At 42.6% G+C, this 24,990-nt stretch overlaps 1 protein-coding gene across 8 annotated transcripts in view; it reads left to right on the top strand.

Moving 5' to 3' along the window:
- Nucleotides 1-24,990, top strand: part of kalrnb (kalirin RhoGEF kinase b) — a 163,522-nt gene that overhangs the window by 114,453 nt on the left and 24,079 nt on the right. For 3 of the 8 annotated variants that reach the window (XM_060918780.1, XM_060918781.1, XM_060918782.1), the window contains 6 exons: nucleotides 14,591-14,868; nucleotides 15,789-15,902; nucleotides 17,721-17,818; nucleotides 17,896-17,962; nucleotides 19,884-19,987; nucleotides 21,595-21,664. In XM_060918780.1, the coding sequence (XP_060774763.1) occupies nucleotides 14,591-14,868; nucleotides 15,789-15,902; nucleotides 17,721-17,818; nucleotides 17,896-17,962; nucleotides 19,884-19,987; nucleotides 21,595-21,664 (731 nt within the window). Of the gene's footprint in view, nucleotides 1-8,280; nucleotides 8,461-8,628; nucleotides 8,769-11,487; nucleotides 11,884-14,495; nucleotides 14,515-14,590; nucleotides 14,869-15,788; nucleotides 15,903-17,720; nucleotides 17,819-17,895; nucleotides 17,963-19,883; nucleotides 19,988-21,594; nucleotides 21,665-24,990 lie in introns of those variants that run through there. The other 5 variants (XM_060918785.1, XM_060918784.1, XM_060918783.1 and 2 more) reach the window with 5 other exon arrangements.

The raw sequence follows: 24,990 nt of genomic DNA, 5'->3' as shown, positions 1-24,990 counted from the left end.
GCAGGCAAGCTGGAGCCTATCCCAGCTGACTACGGGCGAAAGGCGGGGTACACCCTGGACAAGTCGCCAGGTCATCACAGGTCAGACACATAGACACAGACAACCATTCACACTCACACCTACGGTCAATTTAGAGTCACCAGTTAACCTAACCTGCATGTCTTTGGACTGTGGGGGAAACCGGAGCACCCGGAGGAAACCCACACGGACACGGGGAGAACATGCAAACTCCACACAGAAAGGCCCTTGCTGACCACGAGGCTCGAACCCGGACCTTCTTGCTGTGAGGCGACAGCGCTAACCACTACACCACCGTGCCGCCCACCAGCTGGTATCTATCTGCTATAATGGCAAACGTCGTGGACATGCTTTTGTCAAAACGTTTTGACACTCTGCCATATGAGGAGAAAGTGAGAATTAAAGAGCAAGGCAGACCAAAGCCCAAGCTTAATCTCATTCAAAAATCAGCAGGTCATAACAGGTCTTTCCAGGTGTCTTGGTATGAAAATGTGAACTGGTTGACTGGGTCTCCTGTACTGTAATGTACTGTTGGCCATGTCTTTTGATGAAGCCCTCTCAGGGAAATTTAGTTTGGTCAAAAGATGGGTTTGGGGACCTGGTGAATTGCAAAAGGGCTTGCAAAAGGCATGAAACGAGCAATGAGCATGTTACTTCATGTGCAAGACTTAGCTGTCTGAGGAGGGTCAGGGTGGAACATGTCATCGATGAAGGTGCTCGTATAAATAGTGTGCATCATATAATGTTCATGAATCTGAAGTGTGTATATTGTTCAGTAATGTTAAGAGAATGGTGGGCTCTGTGTTATAGGTTATACCTGGGTATAATATTCAAGGTTCTGTGTGTTGCATAGCCTACCTGGTTATGAATTTCCAGACTGTGTTGCAGAAGATGTTCAAGGATGTGTTGCACAGTTGGGTGTTGTGTTAAAGACTCTGTGTTGCATATCAGGGTACAGTATGATGTTCAAGGCTCTTCGTTGAATAGCCAGTGATTTTTGGATGTTTGATATTTTTGATTAAGGATATGAGGCACTAGCCTGGCAAGCCAGACTATAACATGAAATGTACAAGCAAAAATACTTTCTGCCACTAGGTGGGGTTGTCTAGTTCACTATGCTAATGGGGCACACCTTTCTATGCTTTGATATCCGGCCTACAGGTTTTACAATGAATGCGTAAAATGGGCTTCCCCTGTTTTAAAAACCAGCAGCCGCCATTGCACATGAGCCTGGTTTGTTTGGCAGAGTTCTCGAATTCTCGGCTCAATTTTAGTTAAACGCAGCCTCCAGTCATCCTCAATCTGTGCGCGATTGCGGTACTTAGTTTTGAGCGCGGTCAGTTTTGAAAAGCCTGCCTCACTCAAGTATGTTGTCGTGAAAGGTAGGAGAATTTTTAAGCCACCGTCATAGAGCTGGGGGTCCTCCTGCATCAGTGTTACCCAGAAGGATGTAAGGTGCTAAAAAGGTGCTTCAGCCTGCTGTCACTCTTCAGCTCAATAAGCTGCTCTTGTATTTGTAGTGACAAATCGTTTGTAGTGCAAACAAATGGGTCCCGAACCCATGAAAATGCCTGGTAGTCCTCTTTGAAAGTAGAAACTAACTGCTGCTTAAGCCTGGACAGGTGATCTGCAGCTGGTTTTGAAAAATAAAGGAGAAATCACTGCCGCATGCCTCAGTGATGACGTCTGCGAGGCTGGGGAACATGTCGCAATTTCCGACAATTATGCGGTCATGCCAGAGGACAAGTTTTCGGATGAAAGCATCCATTCTGTCAGCAAGGACCAACACGTTGGAATCTCGGCCTTGCAAAGACAGATTCAAACTATTCAGTCTGTCAAATATGACGACCGAATACGACAAGGAAGCTAGCCACAGGGAATCAGAGTTGCTTGGCCAGTTCCAAATTGCTTTCAGTCAAAAACAACTTCACCTCTTCTCGCAGCTCATACAAGCGCTGTAACACTCTCCCTCTGGAAAGCCAGCGAACCTCGATGTGCAAGAGCAGCTGTTTATGCCCAGAACCCATTTCCTGACAGAGGATCCTGAAAAACCGTGAGTTCAATGGACGCGACTTAATGTAATTTATCATCTGAACTGCCTGTTGAAGCACAGACTGGAAGAGCGTCGGCGTTTTTTTTAGCTGCAAGTGCCTCGCGATGGATATGAAAGCTGCAATGGTACGAGCTTGACTCGATTGCACAGTGGTGCGTTTCCGATGTCCATGATCTCTGAGGTGTGTCTATAAAAGTTCCTTGCTGAGATTTCAAATAACTCTCTGTTCTCATTGGCTGGACTGAAGACGTTCGTTATTTGTTGGTGCAACTGTAAACCAACCCCTTGCATTTGCCACTGAGCAGTCCGTGACCACACGCCCCACTCGCCAGGTGTCCCCCCCCCCCAGTTTGAGAACCACTGCGGTAGACTATAGGATGATCAGTACATGGGTAGTTATCAATCGGTATGATCATTATTGCATGATATTACATGGTAGAGTAAAATAGATAAAACTGGTACAATATAATTTACTACAGTGTAGAAAATAAAATTGTTATAGTATAGTAATGTATAATAGGGTACAGAACAGTATAGAATGGGAGATAAAATGGGTGCGTTTCCATCAAAACTCATGCACCGCATGCGTACTTTATCTGCTATCAACCATTAAAATGTTTAAAATTAGACGGCCTTTCGATTTCATAAAATCGGTGAAATTTAGTTCCCTCTGAAATTTGGTCATATGTTCATTTCTGTAATATCTTAAAAAAAAAAAACATTCTGTGGCTGGGAGGTTCTTTAATTTGAAGGGATTCCTCAAATAAATAATGTGCATGAAATCGCTCGCTTCGCACAGTCAAGGAGACAGAGGAAGTCCGGTATGCGCATGCGCATACTTGCCTTCATCATCTTCTTTTGGGTTTTCTGGCAGCTGGCATCCACGGTGTTGCATTACTGCCATCTACAGGTTTACCTTTGACAGTTCCATCATTCTGTTGCTAAACGAACAGCTGATCACACCGAGGTGCTCGCCAAGCGCCGATATTTATTAGTTTGGTCCTGCGTTTCCTTTCCTACATATATAACATGACGTCTTTTCTTCTCGCTTTCTTTCCGTTACTGTAGTCGGTCTTTCACCTTTCATTCGCATCCTCCATTTTTCTCTCCTGTGTCAAATTTGTATCCCCACAATGCCTCGCGCGAACGGGGAAAGCCCACCACGTGATGCATGACGTAGTATCTTGTATTGCGTCATGGTGAAGCAGGAAAAAATAGCGGAGAATTTAGGGCCACGTGGAGATAAATAAATAAATTAATTGTTCTATTTTTAAAAAACTAATAAAATTGGAAGTCTGTGATTTTGAATTAAGTAGCTTTCGGTCCACTAAACAAAAATAACTGGGTGTCGGGGAAAATTCTTTTTATGACCTACACTTGAAAAATCTGAAAGGCAGTACAGCTTTAAATCTGTGTGTCTCAAGCCTGTTTTTATTGGGTGTAATATAGTGGAAATAAGAGACTGAGATGTCAGATCTGGGGCGCGATCAGATGAAACTAAATACATTTCTGTGTTCGTGTTGACCTCCCAAGCTCATTATGTGAATTGGGTGAAAATGAGAAATTGGGGGGGGGGGGAAATCACACACACAGGCTAATAACCCTTTAGCAATTTTTTTTTAAAGTGAAAAATTTGATGTCAGATCTATACCATATTCACCGCATGCTTTAGGGAGGTCAAGATTAACACGAGTGCACTTGGTTCCACTGTATTGCGCTCCAAAGCTGAAGTTTAGTATAGTATAGTATGGTATAGTGTCACATGTCAATGATGGATGGAGCTTGATTTGCTCAAATAGCTGTAACTCATGAGGCTTTGTGTACTTACTTACTTAAACTTGGACACTCCCACGTCTTGCAACACGTGAGGCAATCACGCTTGTCCAGCACTTTCAGTTCACAGCCAGTATTATTGCGTCTTTCCATCCTCTACCAAGTAGTCTCTGTCAGTTGTTTGGCGCCAGGTCATTTTTGGACGTCCCTTCTGACGTTGTCTCCGGGGATTCCGTCGTAGAACTTGGTTGGCAAGCCTTGTTGGTGGAAGTCTAATCTAATCTACAGTGGATATAAAAAAAAAGTGTCCACACCCCGTTGAAATGATAAGCTTTTCTGATGTAAGAAAAAAAATGAGACCACGATAAATAATTTCAAAACTTTTCCCACTTTTAATGTGACCTATAACCTGTACAATTCAATTGAAAAACAAACAAATATGTTAGGGGGGAAAAATAAAAAACATACAATAAGCTGGTTGTATAAGTGTGCACACCCTTAAACTAATACTTTGTTGAAGCACCTTTTGATTTAATTACAACATTCAGTCTTTTTGGGTTCACACCTACCATCAATTAAACTGACTCTGATTAACCCCAAATAAAGTTCAGACATTTACTCAGTTGCATCCTTCAGCAAAAACCAGGGTTCACGGAGAGCTTACAAAGCGTCAAAGGGATCTCACTGTTGAAAGGTATCAGTCAGGAGAAGGGGACAAAAACATTTCCACGGCATTAGATATACCATGGAGCACAGTGAAGACAGTCATCAAGAAGTGGAGAAAATATGGGACAACAGTGACGTCAGGGATCGAAACGGGAATTTGGGAGCACTGGTCCATTTGGACCAGTGCCTCTCAGAGGTACTGGTCCAAATGGAGTAGCACTGGTCCGTATTTATAATTACAAATTTCAAGCCGATTTTATATATTTATTCATATAATACAGCCATATTATACATGAGTGATCAATTTCAACTGTCTATAAACTTCTTCCTCAGTCATCTCATTATCATCACAATCTTTGAAACCCTCATCCAGATCATCATCATCTATCAGTGACACTGTGGGGCTTAGGTTGATTGATCCGTGTATCCTTGCTGGTGCTAGGTTGATTCGGCTCATTCTGATTCCTAGATGGATCGGTGGATGATTTGGGTGGAATGGTGGATGACTTCTTGTGAACACTCTTGAATAAGGGCCACATACTTGTTGAGCGATATCCGTTTGTTTTGATAGCGGTCAGAAATGTCAAGCCAAGGACTTTTAAACTTCGCGGGGGTCTAATCTATCTGACCAATAGCGGTTCAAGTTACATTTGTCTTCACGGGCAGCAACGAAAATGAACGGGAAGAAACGAAACTTCGCGCAGCCATGCTGCATGTAGCAGTGTATACTGCGCACATAAACAATATGGCGGTGCCCGCGTCTATGCCAACTTGACAAATGTCTCACAAAATCTATTGAAATTATTGTAAAAAACTGTAAAATAGACCAAGTTCTGCTTAAAATGGGCGAGAATCGTTGATAGAAACCATCGAGGCAGTGAGTAGTTTGATATATAGCGTGGCGAGCCAGTCACCCACTCGGTCGAGTACATGTTGTCACTAGTCGCCCGTACCCTTGCCAACTCGCATTGGCGAGTGAGCGACCGCCTGTTTCGATCCCTGTGACGTTACCGAGAACTGGACATCCTTCCAAAATTGATGAAAAGACGAGACGAAAACTGGTCAGGGAGGCTGCCGAGAGGCCGACAGCAACACTGAAGGAGCTGCAGGAATTTCTGGCAAGTACTGGTTGTGTACTACATGTGATAATCTCCCATATTCTCCATATGTCTGGACTATGAGGTAGGGTCAAAGAAAAACATCCAGGCCCGGCTAAATTTTGAAAAAAAAACAAAACCCAAACATCAACTCTCCCAAAAGCATGTGGGAAAATGTGTTATGGTCTGATGAAACCAAGGTTGAACTTTTTGGCCACAATTCCAAAAGGGACGTTTGGTGCAAAAACAACACTGCGCATCACCAAAAGAACCCCATACCCACGGTGAAGTATGGTGGTGGCAGCATCATGTTTTGGGGTTGTTTTTCTTCAGCTGGAACAGGGGCTTTCGTCAAGGTGGAGGGAATTATGAACAGTTCTAAATACCAGTCAATTTTGGCCCAAAACCTTCAAGTGTCTGCTAGAAAGCTGAAGATGAAGAGGAATTTCATCTTTCAGCACGACAGTGACCCCAAAAAAGTTTTGGAACGGCCCAGCCAGAGCCCAGACCTAAATCCAGTTGAAAATCTGTGGGGTGACCTGAAGAGGGCTGTGCATGAGACACGCCCTCGCAATTTGACAGATTTGGAGCGCTTTTACAAGGAAGAGTGGGCAAATATTGCCAAGTCTAGATGTGGCAGGCTGATAGACTCCGACCCAAAAAGCCTGAATGCTGTAATTAAATCAAAAGGTGCTTCAACAAAGTATTAGTTTAAGGGTGTGCACACTTACGCAACCAGCTGACTGTACGTTTTTTTGTTTTTCAATTGAATTGTACAGGTTATAGGTCACATTAGAGGTGGGAAAAGTTTTGAAATTATTTATTGTGGTCTCATTTTTTTACATGAGAAAACCCTATCATTTTACCGGGGTGTATAGACTTTTTATATCCACTGTATGCTTTACGCAGATTTGCTCAAAAAACTGAAAAGCGTGTTCATGACAAGATTCCGAGGAAGTGTGCCAGTGTTGGGGTGTCATCTTTCACTTATTTTAACTTCACATAAATGTGATTGAGCCGAGATTTGGTCGATGTTTCGGCAGTAGAGAAACTGTAAAAAAATGATTAGTTTCACTTTTAGTGAAATATTTCAAACCTGAACAGATGAGTCGGGTTAGTTAAGGAACTAAAAATATCACAAACGTACATTATTCAAGAGAGAACTCGATGAGTTTGTTTTATTGTTGGTATTACGGTTGCTCATGCAATACCTAAGCTATGAGGAAAGAGCTGCACTCTGGAGGGGATGAGGTCTCATCTGTTTTGAGGATGGACTTCACGAACGATCTCTGGAATTGACAAGAAACAAGAATTTCAAATTCAGCTGTATTTAAATGGTCGGCTCGGAGAAACGTGCTCCTGGGCCGTCCTGCGGATCGTGCTTTCTGGTTAAAGAATAATTAGTGCGAGCTCGTTAATTAACAGATGAGGCGACTCCTGGGTGGTGACGATGACGATGATGAAGATGACTGTGCGTTTCCTGCTGTGCCTTTGAGCCGAATGAAAAGTTTTTTGTGTTGGCTGACGCTTCAGATGTATGGTTATGAGAGAAGTGCTCACTCGCATGATGTGGTCCTCTGGGGGGTAAAAACGGGAGGCACGTGGAAGTGATCGTGCATTGTTAAGGAAATGTATCACACCTTGTGTACGTTTTGTAATAACTCCAGAGCTGATAATGTAACCAGGACAGTCATGATGGTGACAAATTATTTTAGCGTTTGGGATTTTTTTTTTTTAATGCTGATCTCGAGTCCTCAGGAATATACAGTACTGTGGATTCCTGTCAGTGCTGGAATGGGGTCGGCTATGTTTAGAGTTTATGTTCTGTATTACGCAACCAGCAGTATTGTCCTCTTCTCGTTTTTCCACCCCCCACTTAACTTACAGATCCTCTTTCCTCAGCTTGCAAGAGCACATTTTAAACATCCCCTCACAAGGCCTTTATTTTGAACAGAGTGCTCGTCTGTTTAGACCTGTTTGCTGTTTGGGCCTCCGGCTGGATACAAACTGATCCTATGAATAGGAAAAGGAAGTAAACGGGGTGAAACAGGGTCTGGTCCAAACACTTCAGAACTAACCACCTTGTGAAAAGACGGTGGCCTTGGTTTGATTGTCAGCTGCAAAGCAATATTTAAATTTGTCAGATATTTTATTTAAATTATTATTTTTTTTTACATGGTCGGTTATCTCGGATATGATCTCAAACCCATTTAAGAGAACATCTCTGTTGCGACGGGAAGGAGACGGGCACAAGGTGCTGAAACACAGACGCTTTATTTAAAGTGGGCCACTGCAGTATGCAGTCGTGGGATGTGTATAGAAGGACACACACACACACACACACACACACACAGAAACATTTTTTTTTTTATTACTAAATAATAATTTCATGATTTCTGGAAACCAGGTATAATATTGTTCCTAAGTGATTGATTAATCACTAAAAAAAAATTATTGCAATATATACTATCTCTCTCTCTCTTACACACACTCTTGCGCTCTCTTTCTCTCTCTCTCACACACTGTCTCTCTCTTGTGCTCTCTCTTTCTCACACACACTCTGTCTCTCACACTCTCTGTCTCTTGCTCTCTTTCTCTCTCTCACACACTCACTTTCTCTCACCCCGCCCTGGTCCCTCCTCTGTGTGGTGTAGAGTAGGACAGACTGAACTTCTCACTCAGCTTTAGTGCCAGACAGACCCTCTGTCTCCCTCTCTGTCTTTATCTCCCTCTCCACCTGTCCCTACATCTGTCTGTCTCTCTGTCTGTCTGTCATGCGAAGTTGGAGGTCGTGTTCTTGTGGAGAGTGTTTCAGGTGGATTATTAAAAAGGTGTGCTGTTGTGAGGGGACAGGTGCGTACATACCTCAGTTGTGTCATTAAGACATTAAGGTCTGAGTGTGTGTGTGTGTGTGTGTGTGTGTGTGTATAGATTGTGACATTGAGACAAGTGTGTGTGCAGATTTAACTTGTTTTTCCAGTCTGCTATGAGATGACTGCACGCTCCTGTATGAGAGAGGTGTTAGTCCCTTAAGTGTGTGTATAGTTCTCCTGTGGAGAAGGTGATAGTGCTGAGAGAGGCGAGCCGGCCGAGTTAATCATCAGGTTCGTTCTCAAACTAGTGGAGATTCTTAAACTTGTGACCTGAGTGCTGCTGAGCAGGTGAGTGAGTCGGACCCTGAACCTCATGTTCAACGCCGCGACAGGACACACACTGAACCTGCAGACGCTTTCATCCTTTTGTTGTTTTGCATGAAGTTTTCGCACAAAAAAAAAAACGAGTCTCGTTTACTTCAAAGGCTGTTTATTTAACAGAATAAATATTATGATTATATATGATTTTACAAGATATGAACCTCTGTTTATATATATAATATCTAGGGAAGTTCAAAAAAATGTGAAAAAAACAAAAAAGTGACACTAAGTTACAACTTGATGCTTATTAAATGTTTTTCTTCTTTAAAATGCATAATTTTCTTTATCACTTCAGATTTAGAAAAAGAATTCTAAAATTGTCATTTAGAACAATGTTTACATTGTAATTTTAACAGTAATTCATTATATACAAAAAATGATGACAATGTCCGACATCTATTTTTAATTTAAATTTTATTTTTGTTTATTATATATTATAAAAGTGTTCTGTGTGTGTTATATAAAATAATAAAATATTTAAGATGTAATAATGTATACATCACATCTCATAATAGCACAGTTACATTTTTGGCAAATATATTTTTTTTACATTCTCTTTAAACCTTTATTCTCAATTCACAGATGCTTTATTTTTGGATATTTGAATTCATTTCAATTAATATTTGATTCCCAGTTTTAGCCTGGACACGGAGTGTTTAACAGAACTACTCCATCCTTTGATGAATTTAATGATACATTTTTCCCCTTCTTTCTCCATTTCTTCATCATTCACTACTTGTCCTTTATTTCTACTTAAATTGTGATTTGGTTTTCTGACTGTATTTGAGTATGCGCATATGTTTCTGTGTGTGTGTGTGTGTGTGTGTGTGCGCGCCTGCATCTAATCATGCACTGTTTTCTTCTAACCTCATTTCTGACCAACACTCCAGTGGCTTCTGGTTCCTGTTTGCTTTGAAGCTGTGTTTGATCTCGACGGAGCTGAGATAAGACGTTTCGGTTATGAATCTGTTCTGATTCTTTGTGTGTATATATATATTTTTTCTCGGAATGTACGTCTAACTCGCATAGACCTGTGCACATTTTTCCAGGAATGAGAAACGTGCTTCAGGAATTTCAAATGTGATTTTGCTTTTGTTTGCATGTGTAAGTGTTGGTTTCTAGTTGAATTAGAGTAGACAAAATGAAATTGTACTGCATTCTGCGACTTCAATGTGTGCGCACTGCTTCAAATTCAGGTTTCTAATAATATAATTGAGGTATGGAAAGCTCGATGATGGTGTATTAGGGTCATAAAAACAAGTACAGAGGTGGGGAAAGGGGGTAACGTTCAGAGAAAAAACATGGATGTTCTTCGAGATTATAAAGTCTTACTGTACATTTGCGAGGGGAAAAAAAACGTTCTGAGATGAAAGTAATATATTTACAGTTGTGCTCATAAGTTTACATACCCTGGCAGAATTTTTGCTTTCTTGGCCTTTTCTTCCCCACTCATGGTTCGTGGTTGGGTGAAGCCATTTATTCATAAACAACTGTGTTTTCTATTTTTAAATCATAATGACGACAAAAAACATCCAAATGGCCCTGATCAAAAAAGTTTACATACCCCAGTTCTTAATACCGTGTATTGCCCCCTCTAACATCAATGACAGCCTGAAGTCTTTTGTGGTAGTTGTGGATGAGGCTCTTTATTTTCTCAGATGGTAAAGTCGCCCATTCTTCTTGGCAAAAAGCCTCCAGTTCCTGTAAATTCCTGGGCTGTCTTGCATGAACTGCACGCTTGAGATCTCCCCAGAGTGGCTCAATGATATTGAGGTCAGGAGACTGAGATGGCCACTCCAGAACCTTCACTTTGTTCTGCTGTAGCTAATGACAGGTCGACTTGGCCTTGTGTTTTGGATCGTTGTCATGTTGGAACGTCCAAGTACGTCCCATGCGTAGCTTCCGGGCTGATGAGTGCAAATTTGCCTCCAGTATTTGTTGATAACGTGCTGCATTCATCTTTCCTTCAACTCTGACCAAGTTTCCTGTGCCTTTGGAGCTCACACATCCCCAAAACATCAGCGATCCACCTCCGTGCTTTACAGTAGGAATGGTGTTCCTTTCATCATAGGCCTTGTTGACACCTCTCCAAATGTAACGTTTATGGTTGTGGCCAGAAAGTTCAATTTTGGTCTCATCACTCCAAATTACCTTGTTCCAGAAGTTTTGAGGCTTGTCTCTGTGCTGTTTGGCATATTGTAGGCGAGATACTTTGTGGCATTTGCTTGGTTTTAACAGAACCCCTGATTTTCCATTTGTTAATCACAGTTTGAACACTGCTGACTGGCATTATCAATTCCTTGGATACCCTTTCCTGTTTTATACAGTTCAACTACCTTTTCCCGTAGATCCGTTGACAATTCTTTTGCTTTCCCCATGACTCAGAATCCAGAAATGTCAGTGGTTGGATGAAAGATGCAAGAGTCTGTCTGGATCCCAGAAACTCACTCAGCTTTTATGCACACACACTGATTACAAGCAAACAGATCACAGGTGAGGACGTTACCTTTAGTAGCCATTCAAACCCATTTGTGTCAACTTCTGTGCATGTTATCAGGCCAAAATCACCAGGGTATGTGAACTTTTGATCAGGGTCATTGGGGTAGTTCCTGTTGTCATTATGATTTAAAAAGAGAAAACACAGTCGTTTGACAATAAATGGTTTCACCCAACCACTAAGCATGAGTGGAAAAGATGTTTTTGTGTTATCATTCATATTCTCTGAAAAATGGTCAAAGAATCATAGATTCTTGGGATATGTACGGACAGGTTGACGGCTGATTTCGCTGGTACATGTGACTAGTGACAATAAAGGGCTTCTGTTTCTGATTCTGCCAGGGTATGTAAACTTGTGAGCACAACTGTATGAGAGGAAAAAAACCCCGCAGATATTCTCTGAAACAACAGATACATGCTTCCTGGCTGCAGTTCATTCTGAGAAATGTAGTTGAAAATTTCTTGGTGCTTTTTTTCTTTTATTTTGCATAATTCAGAAGGAAAGACTGCATTTCCTGTAACTTTTGGCTCAACCATGGCACCTGAGGCGTGATGACATTGACCCAACTCTGCAAAGTGAAGCAAGGTGGTTCCTTCGCTTCACTCAAACACTATATTTTCAGTTTTGTTTGTTTTTCTCATAAATGTATGACTTTAATCTCTGCGTTTTTACTCGCAAAATTCTGTGTTAAATCTTTTTTTTTTTTCTCTGAATATTACGGAGAAAAATTTTCCCTACAGTCGCCCGAATACTCCACCTCCATGCCAAGAGATTATTTAGAATGTTTGCTAGAAAAAAAAAGTTGTTTGTGAAACTACCACAACTTTGACTGGAACTGTTCTCTGGTCTGATGGAACAAAAATGGAGCTTTTTGGCAATAAACGCTCGCGGTGGGTTTGGTGTAAAAAGAAAGATAGCCATCATGAACAGAACCCGATCCCAACTGTAAAATATGGTGGAGGTTCTGTGATGTTTGTTTTGGGGCTATTTTTCTTCCAAAAGCCCTGGAAACCTTGTTGGGGTTCATGATATCATGGACTCCATGAAATACCAGGACATTTTAAATCAAAATCTGGCTGCCTCTGAGAGGAAACTAAAACTGGGTCATCACTGGATCTTCCAGCAGAACGACGATCCAACGAACACAAAAATGGTTCACTGAGCAAAGCTTCTGCCCTGGCCATCTCAGTCCCTGGCCCTGAACCCCTGTGAAAAGCTGAAGAAGAGAGATCACAAGAGAGGGCTGAGGATGATCTGGAGAGATTGTGTAAAGAGGACGGGCTCAGATGCCCTGCTCTGGATCTCCAGCCTTATCAAATGTTATAGGAGAGACTCAGGGCTGTTTAACTGGCAAAGGGAAGGCGGACAAAGTATTAAATGCAAGGGTGCCAATAATTGTGAACATAATTATTTCTCGATGAGGGATTTGTTGGACTCTGAATAAATGTATTTCAATTAAAGGTTGGATTTCTCTCATTTTTTCCAGCCTGAGATGAAGCGACTTCACCGAAAGTTGGATTTTTTTTCTCATCGCCTTTACAAGAGGTGCCAATAATTGTGGAGGGTAATTGCGATTTGTTCCCCCCGTTAAGCCACTGCTAATATTTCTCTGATGCATTTTAAAATGTTTCTAGACTAAAAAAAAAATCCAAAATTAATAATCAGTATGATCAAGACCATATGCTTAAGGGCTACTGTGGTATAGTCGCAGTGAGAACATCTCATCTCATCTCATCATCTCTAGCCGCTTTATACTGTTCTACAGGGTCGCAGGCAAGCTGGAGCCTATCCCAGCTGACTACGGGCGAAAGGCGGGGTACACCCTGGACAAGTCGCCAGGTCATCACAGGGCTGACACATAGACAACCATTCACACTCACATTCACACCTACGGTCAATTTAGAGTCACCAGTTAACCTAACCTGCATGTCTTTGGACTGTGGGGGAAACCGGAGCACCCGGAGGAAACCCACGCGGACATGGGGAGAACATGCAAACTCTGCACAGAAAGGCCCTCGCCAGCCACAGGGCTCGAACCCGGACCTTCTTGCTGTGAGGCGACAGCGCTAACCACTACACCACCGTGCCGCCCCGTGAGAACAATAATACTAATGTCATCTCATCTCATCTCATTATCTCTAGCCGCTTTATCCTGTTCTACAGGGTCGCAGGCAAGCTGGAGCCTATCCCAGCTGACTACGGGCGAAAGGCGGGGTACACCCTGGACAAGTCGCCAGGTCATCACAGGGCTGACACATAGACAACCATTCACACTCACATTCACACCTACGGTCAATTTAGAGTCACCAGTTAACCTAACCTGCATGTCTTTGGACTGTGGGGGAAACCGGAGCACCCGGAGGAAACCCACGCGGACACGGGGAGAACATGCAAACTCCACACAGAAAGGCCCTCGCCGGCCCCGGGGCTCGAACCCAGGACCTTCTTGCTGTGAGGCGACAGCGCCAACCACTACACCACCGTGCCGCCCCGTGAGAACAATAATACTAATGTATTTATTTTATTTTGTGTGGCAACAGAGCATGATTAGGTGGGTACGTTTCCACCTCTCCATTTCCCTCTGTGCTTTTGTGAACAAAAATCTATTTCTCCTCAGAGAATGATAAAATTGTCGATTTCAGCAAATTCCATGTCCACGTGTTCACGAGTTCAGATCAACCTGTGTGAGTACGAGATAAACCCGGTATGTTGCCAGGTTGGAGTGGTGATGAGCAACTAAACGTCGTCTCAAAGCTGAAATAAGATGGCTTGCTTTTTATTTTCTACTGCAGCTTTTTTTTGTTTTTTAAGTTAAGTGTAGTAAAAAGCATTACTTATTTTGGTACTTTCCATCTCTTACTCAATCTCCGTCTGCGTGTGTTTGTTGCTATAAACACGAGGCTTGAAAATGAAGGCGTGTTGCATTACACGGACACTCTGGCACAGTTTCACTTCTCTGTGACTGCAGAAGCACTCACTGAGTCATGTGTGTTAATGGTGCGGTATGTTGGCATGGCAAGATCAAGTCCGTCCAGTTTGGCAAACCTTCTGGAGCCCAATCACAAGAATGGACTGGCTTTGAGCTGCCTCGTCACACTTCCTGAGTCGAGCCTCAGAGAAGGCTATCGTGTCCTCTTCTCTTCTGATTTCATACTCGATTTTTAGTTATTTTAACTCTCAAAAAAGTAACAGCACTGATTTCCGGTGTTCTGTACGGTAATCTTTTTTCCCCCTTCATTTTTGTTATAGTTATCGCTAATACTAATTAACACAAAAATACCTTCTCCTGTAGAGAATTACCCAGTGAGCAGTTCAGAGGTGAAGTCGGAGTCGGTGACATCACTGCAGCCTCAGGCATCTGTGAGCTCGTTGCCGAGCAGCTCGCCAGGACCCAAACGCTCTGGAACGACTGGAAACACGTTAAAGAAGTGGCTCACCAGCCCTGTGCGACGCCTCAGCCACGGCAAGGGAGACAACGCCAACGCCAAGAAACCCAACAACAAACAGCGCAAACGAGACGGCCGTAAGAGCGTGGACCTGGGAGCTCAGCAGGAGGACAGCGCTGAGGAGGTGGGTGGAGTCAGGGCAAGGCGTGACGGGGGTTTTAGTCAGGCGTCGGGGTGGAGGCGTGTGAAAGAACGCATGGGATACCTGATTCCTGGATGTTCCATTGTCCTGGATTTCAGTGCATCACAAAAGAACGTATTATGTTAATGAGCAAGGAAACTATTTATACCACAGATAAAAAAAAGCGCATGATGTTCTTTCATAAATAAAAGTTCATTTTATTGCTGTGGACTAAAACACTTCAGGATATACGATTATTGGAAAATAATCAACTTTAAGGTGATCACAAGTAACTCCACATTGTCAGCCTGCACCAAACCACCCCTTCACTGATTATTTTCCTTCAGTGCACAGTCTTTTATTCATCTTTTAGTTGTACATCAAGTAGTTGTACTTAAGTTATTCCACGAAATCGAGTCATACATGAGCTGATAGCCGACGAGGCGCATAGCACTGAGTTGGCTAAAAGCCGTGTACGATGAGATTGAGTGGAATAACTCTTTTATTCTATCCACATTCACTGGATTTTAAGAAACGGAGCTTTTTTTTTTTTTGCAAATTTGATAAATAAAAACTTTATACAAAACATCCGACAAAATCATTTCCGCTTCGAACGTAAACAAATCGGCGAAATGACGGGAGCAATTTGTGAAAAATGCTATAATAGTAATTCTTGAAAAAAAAAAAGTCCTTACCATCAAATACTTTCATTCCATATTTTGTTGCTTTTTTTTGGTAGTTTTTGGGGGTTTTGTTTTCGAGTTGAGTTTTTATTTCATCCTCTGTTGGTTCAGCAACACACTCCTCCATTTTGTTTTTCTCTACTCACGGTACATGAGCTGATAGCCTGTGTGTGCGCGCTTTAGTGTTCAACTGAAGGATCTCTTTTTATTTTTAAAGTCCTTTTCTGTCTGGCTTTACAGAGAGGAAGACGAGGAGCAAACAGTGGAGGAGAGGACGAAGCCGAAGACGAGCCACACACACCTCTGCCTCCCCCAATGGAAATCATTAAAGATCCCTCAGCTCAGGAGGAGAAGGTTCAGAAGCTCTTTTCATCGACCTCCTGCACATTAAGTTTTTTTCCTAAGTTGTGTTTTTTGTATTGCGTAATTAACCTGTTGATTGATTATCACTTACTTTGTCATCTGGTTAGTTAGTAATTATAGTTTGGTGTAGGGGAAAAAAAACCCACGAAATTCTACAAATCGTCAACCTTTAAAATCAAAGCTTAGCTTCCGAGAAGCTAAAAATGTTGAAACGTATATGTCCTGGCACAAGATTTTGACGCAAAGTTGACAGGAATATAGTTTTAAAAGACATTTTGGTTTTCCTCTATCTCCAGAAAGCAGTATATGACTACGTTCAGACTGCACCCTGAAACGACCCATATCCGATTTTTTTGCCCATATGCGACCTGTATCCGATTTGTTATTGACAATCTGAACGACACAGATCCGATTTTTTCACATGCGACCCAGGCCGCTTGGATATGTGGTCCTAATTCCGATGCATATCCGTTATTTTCACATGCGACTGCAGTCTGACCGGACAGGTCGCATTCATGCGACCTACACGTCATCAACAAGAGACAAACGTCACTATTCTGCGTTGGCTAATCCCGCCTCTTTGGTGGAAAACAACATTTGTACAGTTTTCAGAATTTAAATAGACTTTTATAGAATTGATCAAGCTAATGGTGGATTTGGTAGGGACCTGGATGTTGATCTGTTAGCCTGATTAAATTAAACAGTTTCTATAACTGATTTATAACTTAAACCATCCTGTATTACAAGATTATAAGATTGTTCTGGAAATTTCCAGTAATTTGACACCTTCGGTCTCATTACTCTGCTGCTCACATTAATCAGATTATTGTGTGAGTTCCGCTGCCGCCACAAAAACCACATCGCCAGGTCTCGCCTCATCTCCATCGCAAACTGCACTGGTGTTTCTGCACCTTGAGCCAGCGCTGAGAGAAGTTGCAGAATTCAGCTGGCTATAAACAATCTAAATAAATATTTATAAAAATGTAGAAAAAGTTTATTAATATGACGAAATAAATATGTGCAAATTATTAAGCCTGAATTAAGAGTTTGGTAATACAGCGGCCGTATCCCAAATGACTGCCTACTGAAGCTCGAGTGCACTATATAGAGTTTAAAAATCCATTACTTCCTAGTAACATGTAGTGCACTTATATAGAAATTAGAGAGACATTTAGGAGTCAACCCTCATTACCAGGCTACACGTTTTCATTTCAGTTCAGAAACAAAAACACTCACGAGACCTCACACTTTAACACTAACCAGATAATTAAACAAACAAACAAACAAAAAATCATTAAACTTGAGTGCGCTTTTTTTTTGTTTATGTATTACGTAGATGTGCTTATTACGTGTCAATTTGCGCATGCGGGACACTTTTGGGTCGTTTTCCGTTCATATTGGAGATCGCATACAAGTCTCATATAATTGGTAATGTGAACGGCCTAACAAAAAAATCGGATTTCACAACAAATCGGATATGGGTCGTTTCAGGTTGCAGTCTGAACGTAGTGTATGACACCAGGGATTTCAAGAAACATAGTACTGGGGAGATAAAAGATGCTCAGAGGATATTAAAAAGAGAATGGTTATCATTTTTATTGATTCACTCTTCAACTGGTTGTGTTACTTGTGCTTATGAAGGAACGCTGTGAAGCCCAACACACTTTATGCCAAAGGGTTGGTATAAAGCCAATTTCTTTTTCCATTGTTTTGTCAGAAGGGTGTGCAAACTTTAGCAGTCAATGTCACCTTCCCTTTTCCTGTTGTTTTGGAAAAGTTTTTGACTAATGAGAATAATTCTGTTGATAGAGTCCAGAACCTGGATCCTTTGCTCCTTTGGCAGCGTCTGATCAAACACCCCGAGATCCAGAAACAGAGAAGAAGAACAAAGCCCTGAGAGGACGAATGTAAGAGTTCACCTAGTGTGTGTGTGTGTGTCTCTCTCTGTCGTAAAGAAAACACTCTAAAGCTGTTCTCTCTACAGGTTTGTAGTGAATGAAATGGTGCAAACGGAGAAGGACTACGTGAAAGACCTGGGTATAGTAGTAGAGGTGAGTGGGAGATGGCGAAACCAGTAGAGTGACATACAGCCAAAAATATCGTCAGAGCTGCTGTTCTAGAAAATCAGTCAACACCTTCGGACCATTCACGCTGTCAGAAAGTACCTTTAGGAGGTACAACAGCTGGTCACTGGGGCGGGTACCCTTTATATACAGTGGTGCTTGAAAGTTTGTGAACCCTTTCGAATTTTCTATATTTCTGCATAAATATGACCGAAAACATCATCAGATTTTCACACAAGTCCTAAAAGTAGATAAAGAGAACCCAGTTAAACAAATGAGACAAAAATATTATACTTGGTCATTTATTTATTGAGGAAAATGATCCAATATTACATTCTTGTGAGTGGCAAAAGTATATGAACCTTTGCTTTCAGTATCTGGTGTGACCCCCTTGTGCAGCAATAACTGCAACTAAACGTTTGCGGTAACTGTTGATCAGTCCTGCACACCGGCTTGGAGGAATTTTAGCCCGTTCCTCCGTACAGAACAGCTTCAACTCTGGGATGTTGGTGGGTTTCCTCACATGAACTGCTCGCTTCAGGTCCTTCTACAACATTTCCACTGGATTAAGGTCAGGACTTTGACTTGGCCATTCCAAAACATTAACTTTATTCTTCTTTAACCATTCTTTGGTAGAACGACTTGTGTGCTTAGGGTCGTTGTCTTGCTGCATGACCCACCTTCTCTTGAGATTCAGTTCATGGACAGATGTCCTGACATTTTCCTTTAGAATTCGCTGCTATAATTCAGAATTCATTGTTCCATCAATGATGGCAAGCCGTCCTGGCCCAGATGCAGCAAAACAGGTCCAAACCATTATACTACCACCTCCATGTTTCACAGATAAGGTTCTTATGCTGGAATGCAACGTTCTCCTTTCTCCAAACCTTAACGCTTCTCATTTAAACCAAAAAGTCTCATCCGTCCACAAAACATTTTTCCAATAGCCTTCTGGCTTGTCCACGTGATCTTTAGCAAACTGCAGACGAGCAGCAATGTTCTTTTTGGAGAGCAGTGGCTTTCTCCTTGCAACCCTGCCATGCACACCATTTGTTGTTTAATGTTCTCTTGATGGTGGACTCATGAACATTAGCCAATGTGAGAGAGGCCTTCAGTTGCTTAGAAGTTACCCAGAGGTCCTTTGTGACCTCGCCGACTATTACATGCCTTGCTCTTGGAGTGATCTTTGTTGGTCGACCACTCCTGGGGAGGGTAACAATGGTCTTGAATTTCCTCCATTTGTACACAATCTGTGACTGTGGATTGATGGAGTCCAAACTCTTTAGAGATGGTTTTGTAACCTTTTGCAGCCTGATGAGCATCAACAACGCTTTTTCTGAGGTCCTCAGAAATCTCCTTTGTTCGTGCCATGATACACTTCCACAAACATGTGTTGTGAAGATCAGACTTTGATAGATCCCTGTTCTTTAAATAAAACAGGGTGCCCACTCACACCTGATTGTCATCCCATTGATTGAGAACACCTGACTCTAATTTCACCTTCAAATTAACTGCTCATCCTAGAGGTTCACATACTTTTGCCACTCACAGATATGTAATATTGGATCATTTTCCTCTATAAATAAATGACCAAGTATAATATTTTTGTCTCATTTGTTTAACTGGGTTCTCTTTATCTACTCTTAGGACTTGTGTGAAAATCTGATGATGTTTTAGGTCATATTTATGCAGAAATATAGAAAATTCTAAAGGGTTCACAAACTTTCAAGCACCACTGTACTGTTTGTGTGTGTACCTTTTTTGGCCCTAAAAAAGGTACACATAGTTACCTTGAGGTCCAATAGTGTAGACTGTATGTTGGGGGACAGAAATGGACAACTCATGTTTCTGACAGTGCAGATATAAGACACACAGGCCTCATGTTTCTCTGTGTTTGCTGTATTTAAAGGGTTTCATGAAGAGGGTCGCAGAAAAAGGAGTTCCTGAGGACATGACGGGGAAAGATAAGATCGTTTTCGGAAATATTCATCAAATCTACGACTGGCATAAAGAGTGGGTCATGTTTTACCTTGTACTCCTTATAGACAAAGAGCCTTGAAAGATTTAAACATATCTTAAATAAAAAATTAAAAAAATTATAGAAAACTATAAGAGCAGCACACGTTAATATTTTATAAATAAAAATTAATGATTTAGGATAATAGTGAAAACACGTATGAGTAATGTTCTATCATAAAGGGTCAAAAGAGCACATTTCAGGTTCAAACTCGTTTTTCTTTTTTTTTTTTTAAAGGTTTTAGCATTAGACAACTTCAAGGAGTCAGTTTAAGTTCCTACAAATGTAAGCTTGAACAGATTTGTTGCAATGTGCATTTTCACGGCTAGATAGTTTGTATGGCTAGCTGTTTTCATACTAGTGGAGTTCTTTTTATGCGAGCTAAATGTAACAGATTTAACAGGAGACTGGAAACACAAAACAAATGAGAGCTAATCTATCTTAATATACAGTACGTCCATTTTGTATTTAATTGGGACAGCTAGCGATTAGCATTAGTTTGGTCAGAGTATGCACTAGCATGCTAGCTAATATGACAATTAAGGTGGGGTTTACATTAGACCGTATCAGCGGATCATCAGATTAACGTTTTTAAAAACGATTAGCGTGCACACAGCAACGCCAATACACGGATACGCTAATCACATGACTAATTCGGCACCCAAGTTGAAATGTGTCAGTGCGGCTCATCGCTTCCTCCTCAGCGGCTGCGCTCCAAATCACTCCGCCCTGAACAGCGAGTGCCCTCTGGAGGGTGCGCACTCCGGCCCTGCGCAGCTCACAGAGCGCGCGAGTGTAGTGCACGAGCAGTGATTCGGGACTGAGCCGCTGTGCGCAAGTCACTTACCACTTGCAAGTGGAAGGATGGCAAGCCTAAAGACCATCATAACTACACAATGGGCAGTATTTGCATCAGTATTTGCAGTATTTTCATACTTTTATACTCTTTAATGAAAGGTGATACAAGGCGGAAGTCCGCGCCGTTTTTCAGCAGTCGCGTCACATGACCAACGCCAGCGAATCAGGAAGGTGGATGTCACAGTGACGTTGTCCAATGACGACGCCAGCTAGAGCTCAGCACAGCGTATCCGCGTATTCTCAATGTTTACACAGCACCGGACCAGACACGATCTGGATTGAATACGTGGACCCTGGCGGATTCCCGTTTCCCGGCGTTTCCAGGCGTTTTAATGTAAACGGACAGTGCATCCGCGAAGAAAACGAGACAGATACGGTCTAATGTAAACTTGGCCTAAGAATACAGCTCGTTACTGAGCCTCTACTAATATTACTGAGCCTCACCCACATTAGTTCCTTGGTGAAAGATGTACTAATTTATCATCAGGAGCTAAAATCAGTGTGAGACTTCAAGCATCTTTTTCTTTTGTAAATCCTTCTCGTACTTTCGGCATTTTAAAGCACTTTTGGACTTTAACTTCAGTGTTGTACACCTTCAAATCTAACCAGAGTATTTATTCATGTGAGTAAGGATTTCGAGTAATTTTACCGCCTCTGACAGTACAACAGGACGTGCTGGTCTAGTGGAGCCGACACCCCGTTTTCACGTGTCATTACTGAAATGCTTTATTTGGGTTATTTGAAGGTTTTTTCTGGGAGAACTGGAGAAATGCCTGCAAGATCATGACAAACTGGCTGAGCTTTTCATCAAACATGTGAGTACAGAGTTTAAAAATACATTCCCACCCCCCTCAAAATGAATGAATAAAACATTCTCAGAGTTTCACCAAATTCACACGGTGCATTTGGGAAGTCATGACTAATACAGGAGTGCAAGTTTTATCTGAACAGTCTTCAGAGCTGTGATCTGAGCCTCTCATTACCCATATATTACACTCGGTGCAATTAATATATAAAATTTACCAGCTGGGAGGTCCGTATCGTGAAATACCGTGACCGAGGTCTTGAAAGTACTGACCAAGGCCCAGAGTATTTAAGGCCGAGGTCACAGTATTTCACCATACAGACCGACTTTAAGCTGGTAAATAATATATTTATTTTTTTCTTTACCAAATTCTAACAGAAAACGAGAGCGCCCGAAAGGGAAAACCGAGCCGCCATTTTGAATCCTCATTCACGGCTGTAATGCAAATTGCTTCCTCCTCGGTATACAAGTGCACTTCCATGGCAGGAAAAAAACTACATTTTGCCGCCTATGTAGTCCCCTATTTGTACAAAATTGAGTCATTCAGGATTCAGCCATGCTTTTGCTTGCCGTTAGCAAGTTAGAGGTTTTTAGCTTTCTCCTGCAATGTTTTATTTCTTCTTCCTCAGGGTAGTAAAACTTGCTTTCGCTGTGAACACTGTCGTTATCGCTATTAATGCTGAGAAATGCTGGCAAAAATTTATAAGATTTTTGATAATCTTGTAAATAAATCTTATAAAAGCGGCACGGTGGTGTAGTGGTTGTCACTGCTATAGCAAGTTGAGTGTTTGAAATATGCTCTGTAATACTGTACATCAGTCCAGGGTGGCACGGTGGTGTAGTGGTTAGCGCTGTCGCCTCACAGCAAGAAGGTCCGGGTTCGAGCCCCGGGGCCGGCGAGGGCCTTTCTGTGCGGAGTTTGCATGTTCTCCCCGTGTCCGCGTGGGTTTCCTCCGGGTGCTCCGGTTTCCCCCACAGTCCAAAGACATGCAGGTTAGGTTAACTGGTGACTCTAAATTGAGCGTAGGTGTGAATGTGAGTGTGAATGGTTGTCTGTGTCTATGTGTCAGCCCTGTGATGACCTGGCGACTTGTCCAGGGTGTACCCCACCTTTCACCCGTAGTCAGCTGGGATAGGCTCCAGCTTGCCTGCAACCCTGTAGAACAGGATAAAGCGGCTAGAGATAATGAGATGAGATCAATCTTATAAAAAAATAATAAATGGTGACAAAAAAAATGCTACTATGTTTGTTGTTGTGAATGAGCAAGTCGCCAGAGGTCCGTAACTGGGGTCCGTATCGTAGGATCCGGACCCGCTCGCCAGCCAATCAGAGCGCAGGATTTGATGGAAACCACACCGCGAAAAAAAAAGAGAGGATATTACACGATCACGCAAAGATATTAAGTTTATCTTCGAGTGTTGAACATATTCACAAGTGAGCGAAGTGAACAAGTGAAAATATTTTCAGTATGAGAAGATAAACTTCATATCTTCGCGTGACCGTGTAAATGTTCTTTATATTACATGGACACACACATCCACAAAACAAATACGCAAGTTAATCAAAAGAATTTGAATTTTGAACCAGTTCGCTGTTTTGACAGTCATTGGAGTGAAATATCGGGAAATGTGTCACTCAGATCTGTGATGTATTTCGTCTAAAAAATACAAGTATTTCAACACAAACTTCATCTCGTTAAGCCAACGAGTGATTTTCTTTTTATTATATAGGACACATTCATGAACAAAAAGTACCCAAATTTATCAAAACAGTTCATCGAGTGACACGTCACAGTTCTCCATGTCCCGGATGGAGCTCATATGAAAAATACGAGTGGTGTATTTCCCAGTAAAACTCATGTCCATATAATATACAGATTTATGCCGCACAAATGTAAACATTTATTATAGATACAAGTTAAAATACATGTTCATGGAAATATACTTATTTAATCAGCGTAATAGCATTATGTATACGGGGGACAGTCGTTGAGGAGACAATGGAGAGGGGTGAACGAGTTGAATGACTTCTTCAACTGGTTCAACCAGCCCATGTCCCACCCTCCCCCTCACTGCAGCAATCTCTCCTTCCCTCAACACACCTCCCCCCAGTCATCATAGGAGCCCCCTCCTCCCCCTCCTCAACACAGACTCCTCCATGCATTACTGCAAACCAGGTCAGAGGTCAACTGAGGAAGCTTCACCCCAGGAAAGCAGTAGGCCCGGACAAGGTGGGTCTCTGACTACTGAAGACCTGCGCTGCTGAACTGGGTGAACCACTCCAACGCATCTTCAACCTCAGCCTGCAGCTGGGGAGAGTGCCCACTCTCTGGAAGACATCATGCATCGTTACAGTTCCCAAAAAGAATTGGCCCAGCGAGCTGAACGACTTCCGACCGGTGGCACTCACTTCACATCTGATGAAGACGTTGGAGCGGCTCTTCCTCAGCCTCCTCAGACCCCAGGTACAACATGCCCAGAACCGTCTGCAGTTTGCATACCAGGCAGGTGTCGGTGTGGAAGACGCCATCCTCTACCTGCTACACCGAGCCCACTCGCATCTGGATAAGGGAAATGGCACAGTGAGGATCCTCTTCTTAGACTTCGAGTGCCTTCAACACCATCCAGCCCCTATTGCTTCAGGACAAACTGAACAGGATGCGAGTGGACCCCTGCCTGGTCACCTGGATCTCCAGCTACCTCACTGACAGGCCGCAGTACGTCAGGCTGAAGGACGTCACGTCCGACACTGTGATTAGCAGCACCGGAGCACCCCAGGGCACGGTGCTGGCCCCTCTTCTCTTCACCCTGTGCACCGCGGACTTCTGCTATGACTCAGAGCTGTGTCACATTCAGAAGTTCGCCGATGACACAGCCATCGTTGGGTGTATCAGTGACGACAGAGAGGAGGAGCATAGGAGCCTGGTGAGGGACTTTGCTGTGTGGTGCAACAGGAACCATCTGCAGCTCAACACCTTGAAGACCAAGGAGCTGGCCATTGACTTTGGGAGGTCACGACCAGTTCTGATCGAGGGAGTCAAGGTGGAGGCTGTGGATTCCTACAAGTACCTCGGGCTGGACTGGACTTGCAACACCAATCACTTGTACAGGAAGGGACAGAGCAGGCTATACTTCCTTAGGAGGCTGCGGTCCTTTAACATCTGCAGGAAACTCCTGTGGATGTTCTATCAGTCTGTGGTCGCCAGTGTCCTGTTTTACACCGTGGTGTGCTGGGGGTGCAGCACATCCAAGAAGGACACATCCAGGCTGGACAAACTGATCAGGCAGGCAGGCCGGCTCTGTGGTCGGCGTGAAGCTGGACTCTCTGGTGACGGT

The sequence above is a fragment of the Neoarius graeffei genome, chromosome 4 (genome assembly GCF_027579695.1).
Source record: "Neoarius graeffei isolate fNeoGra1 chromosome 4, fNeoGra1.pri, whole genome shotgun sequence".
In the NCBI taxonomy this organism is placed as follows: domain Eukaryota; kingdom Metazoa; phylum Chordata; class Actinopteri; order Siluriformes; family Ariidae; genus Neoarius; species Neoarius graeffei.
Note: the sequence above shows the minus strand (reverse complement) of the source record. Positions and strands in the feature narration are given on the sequence as shown.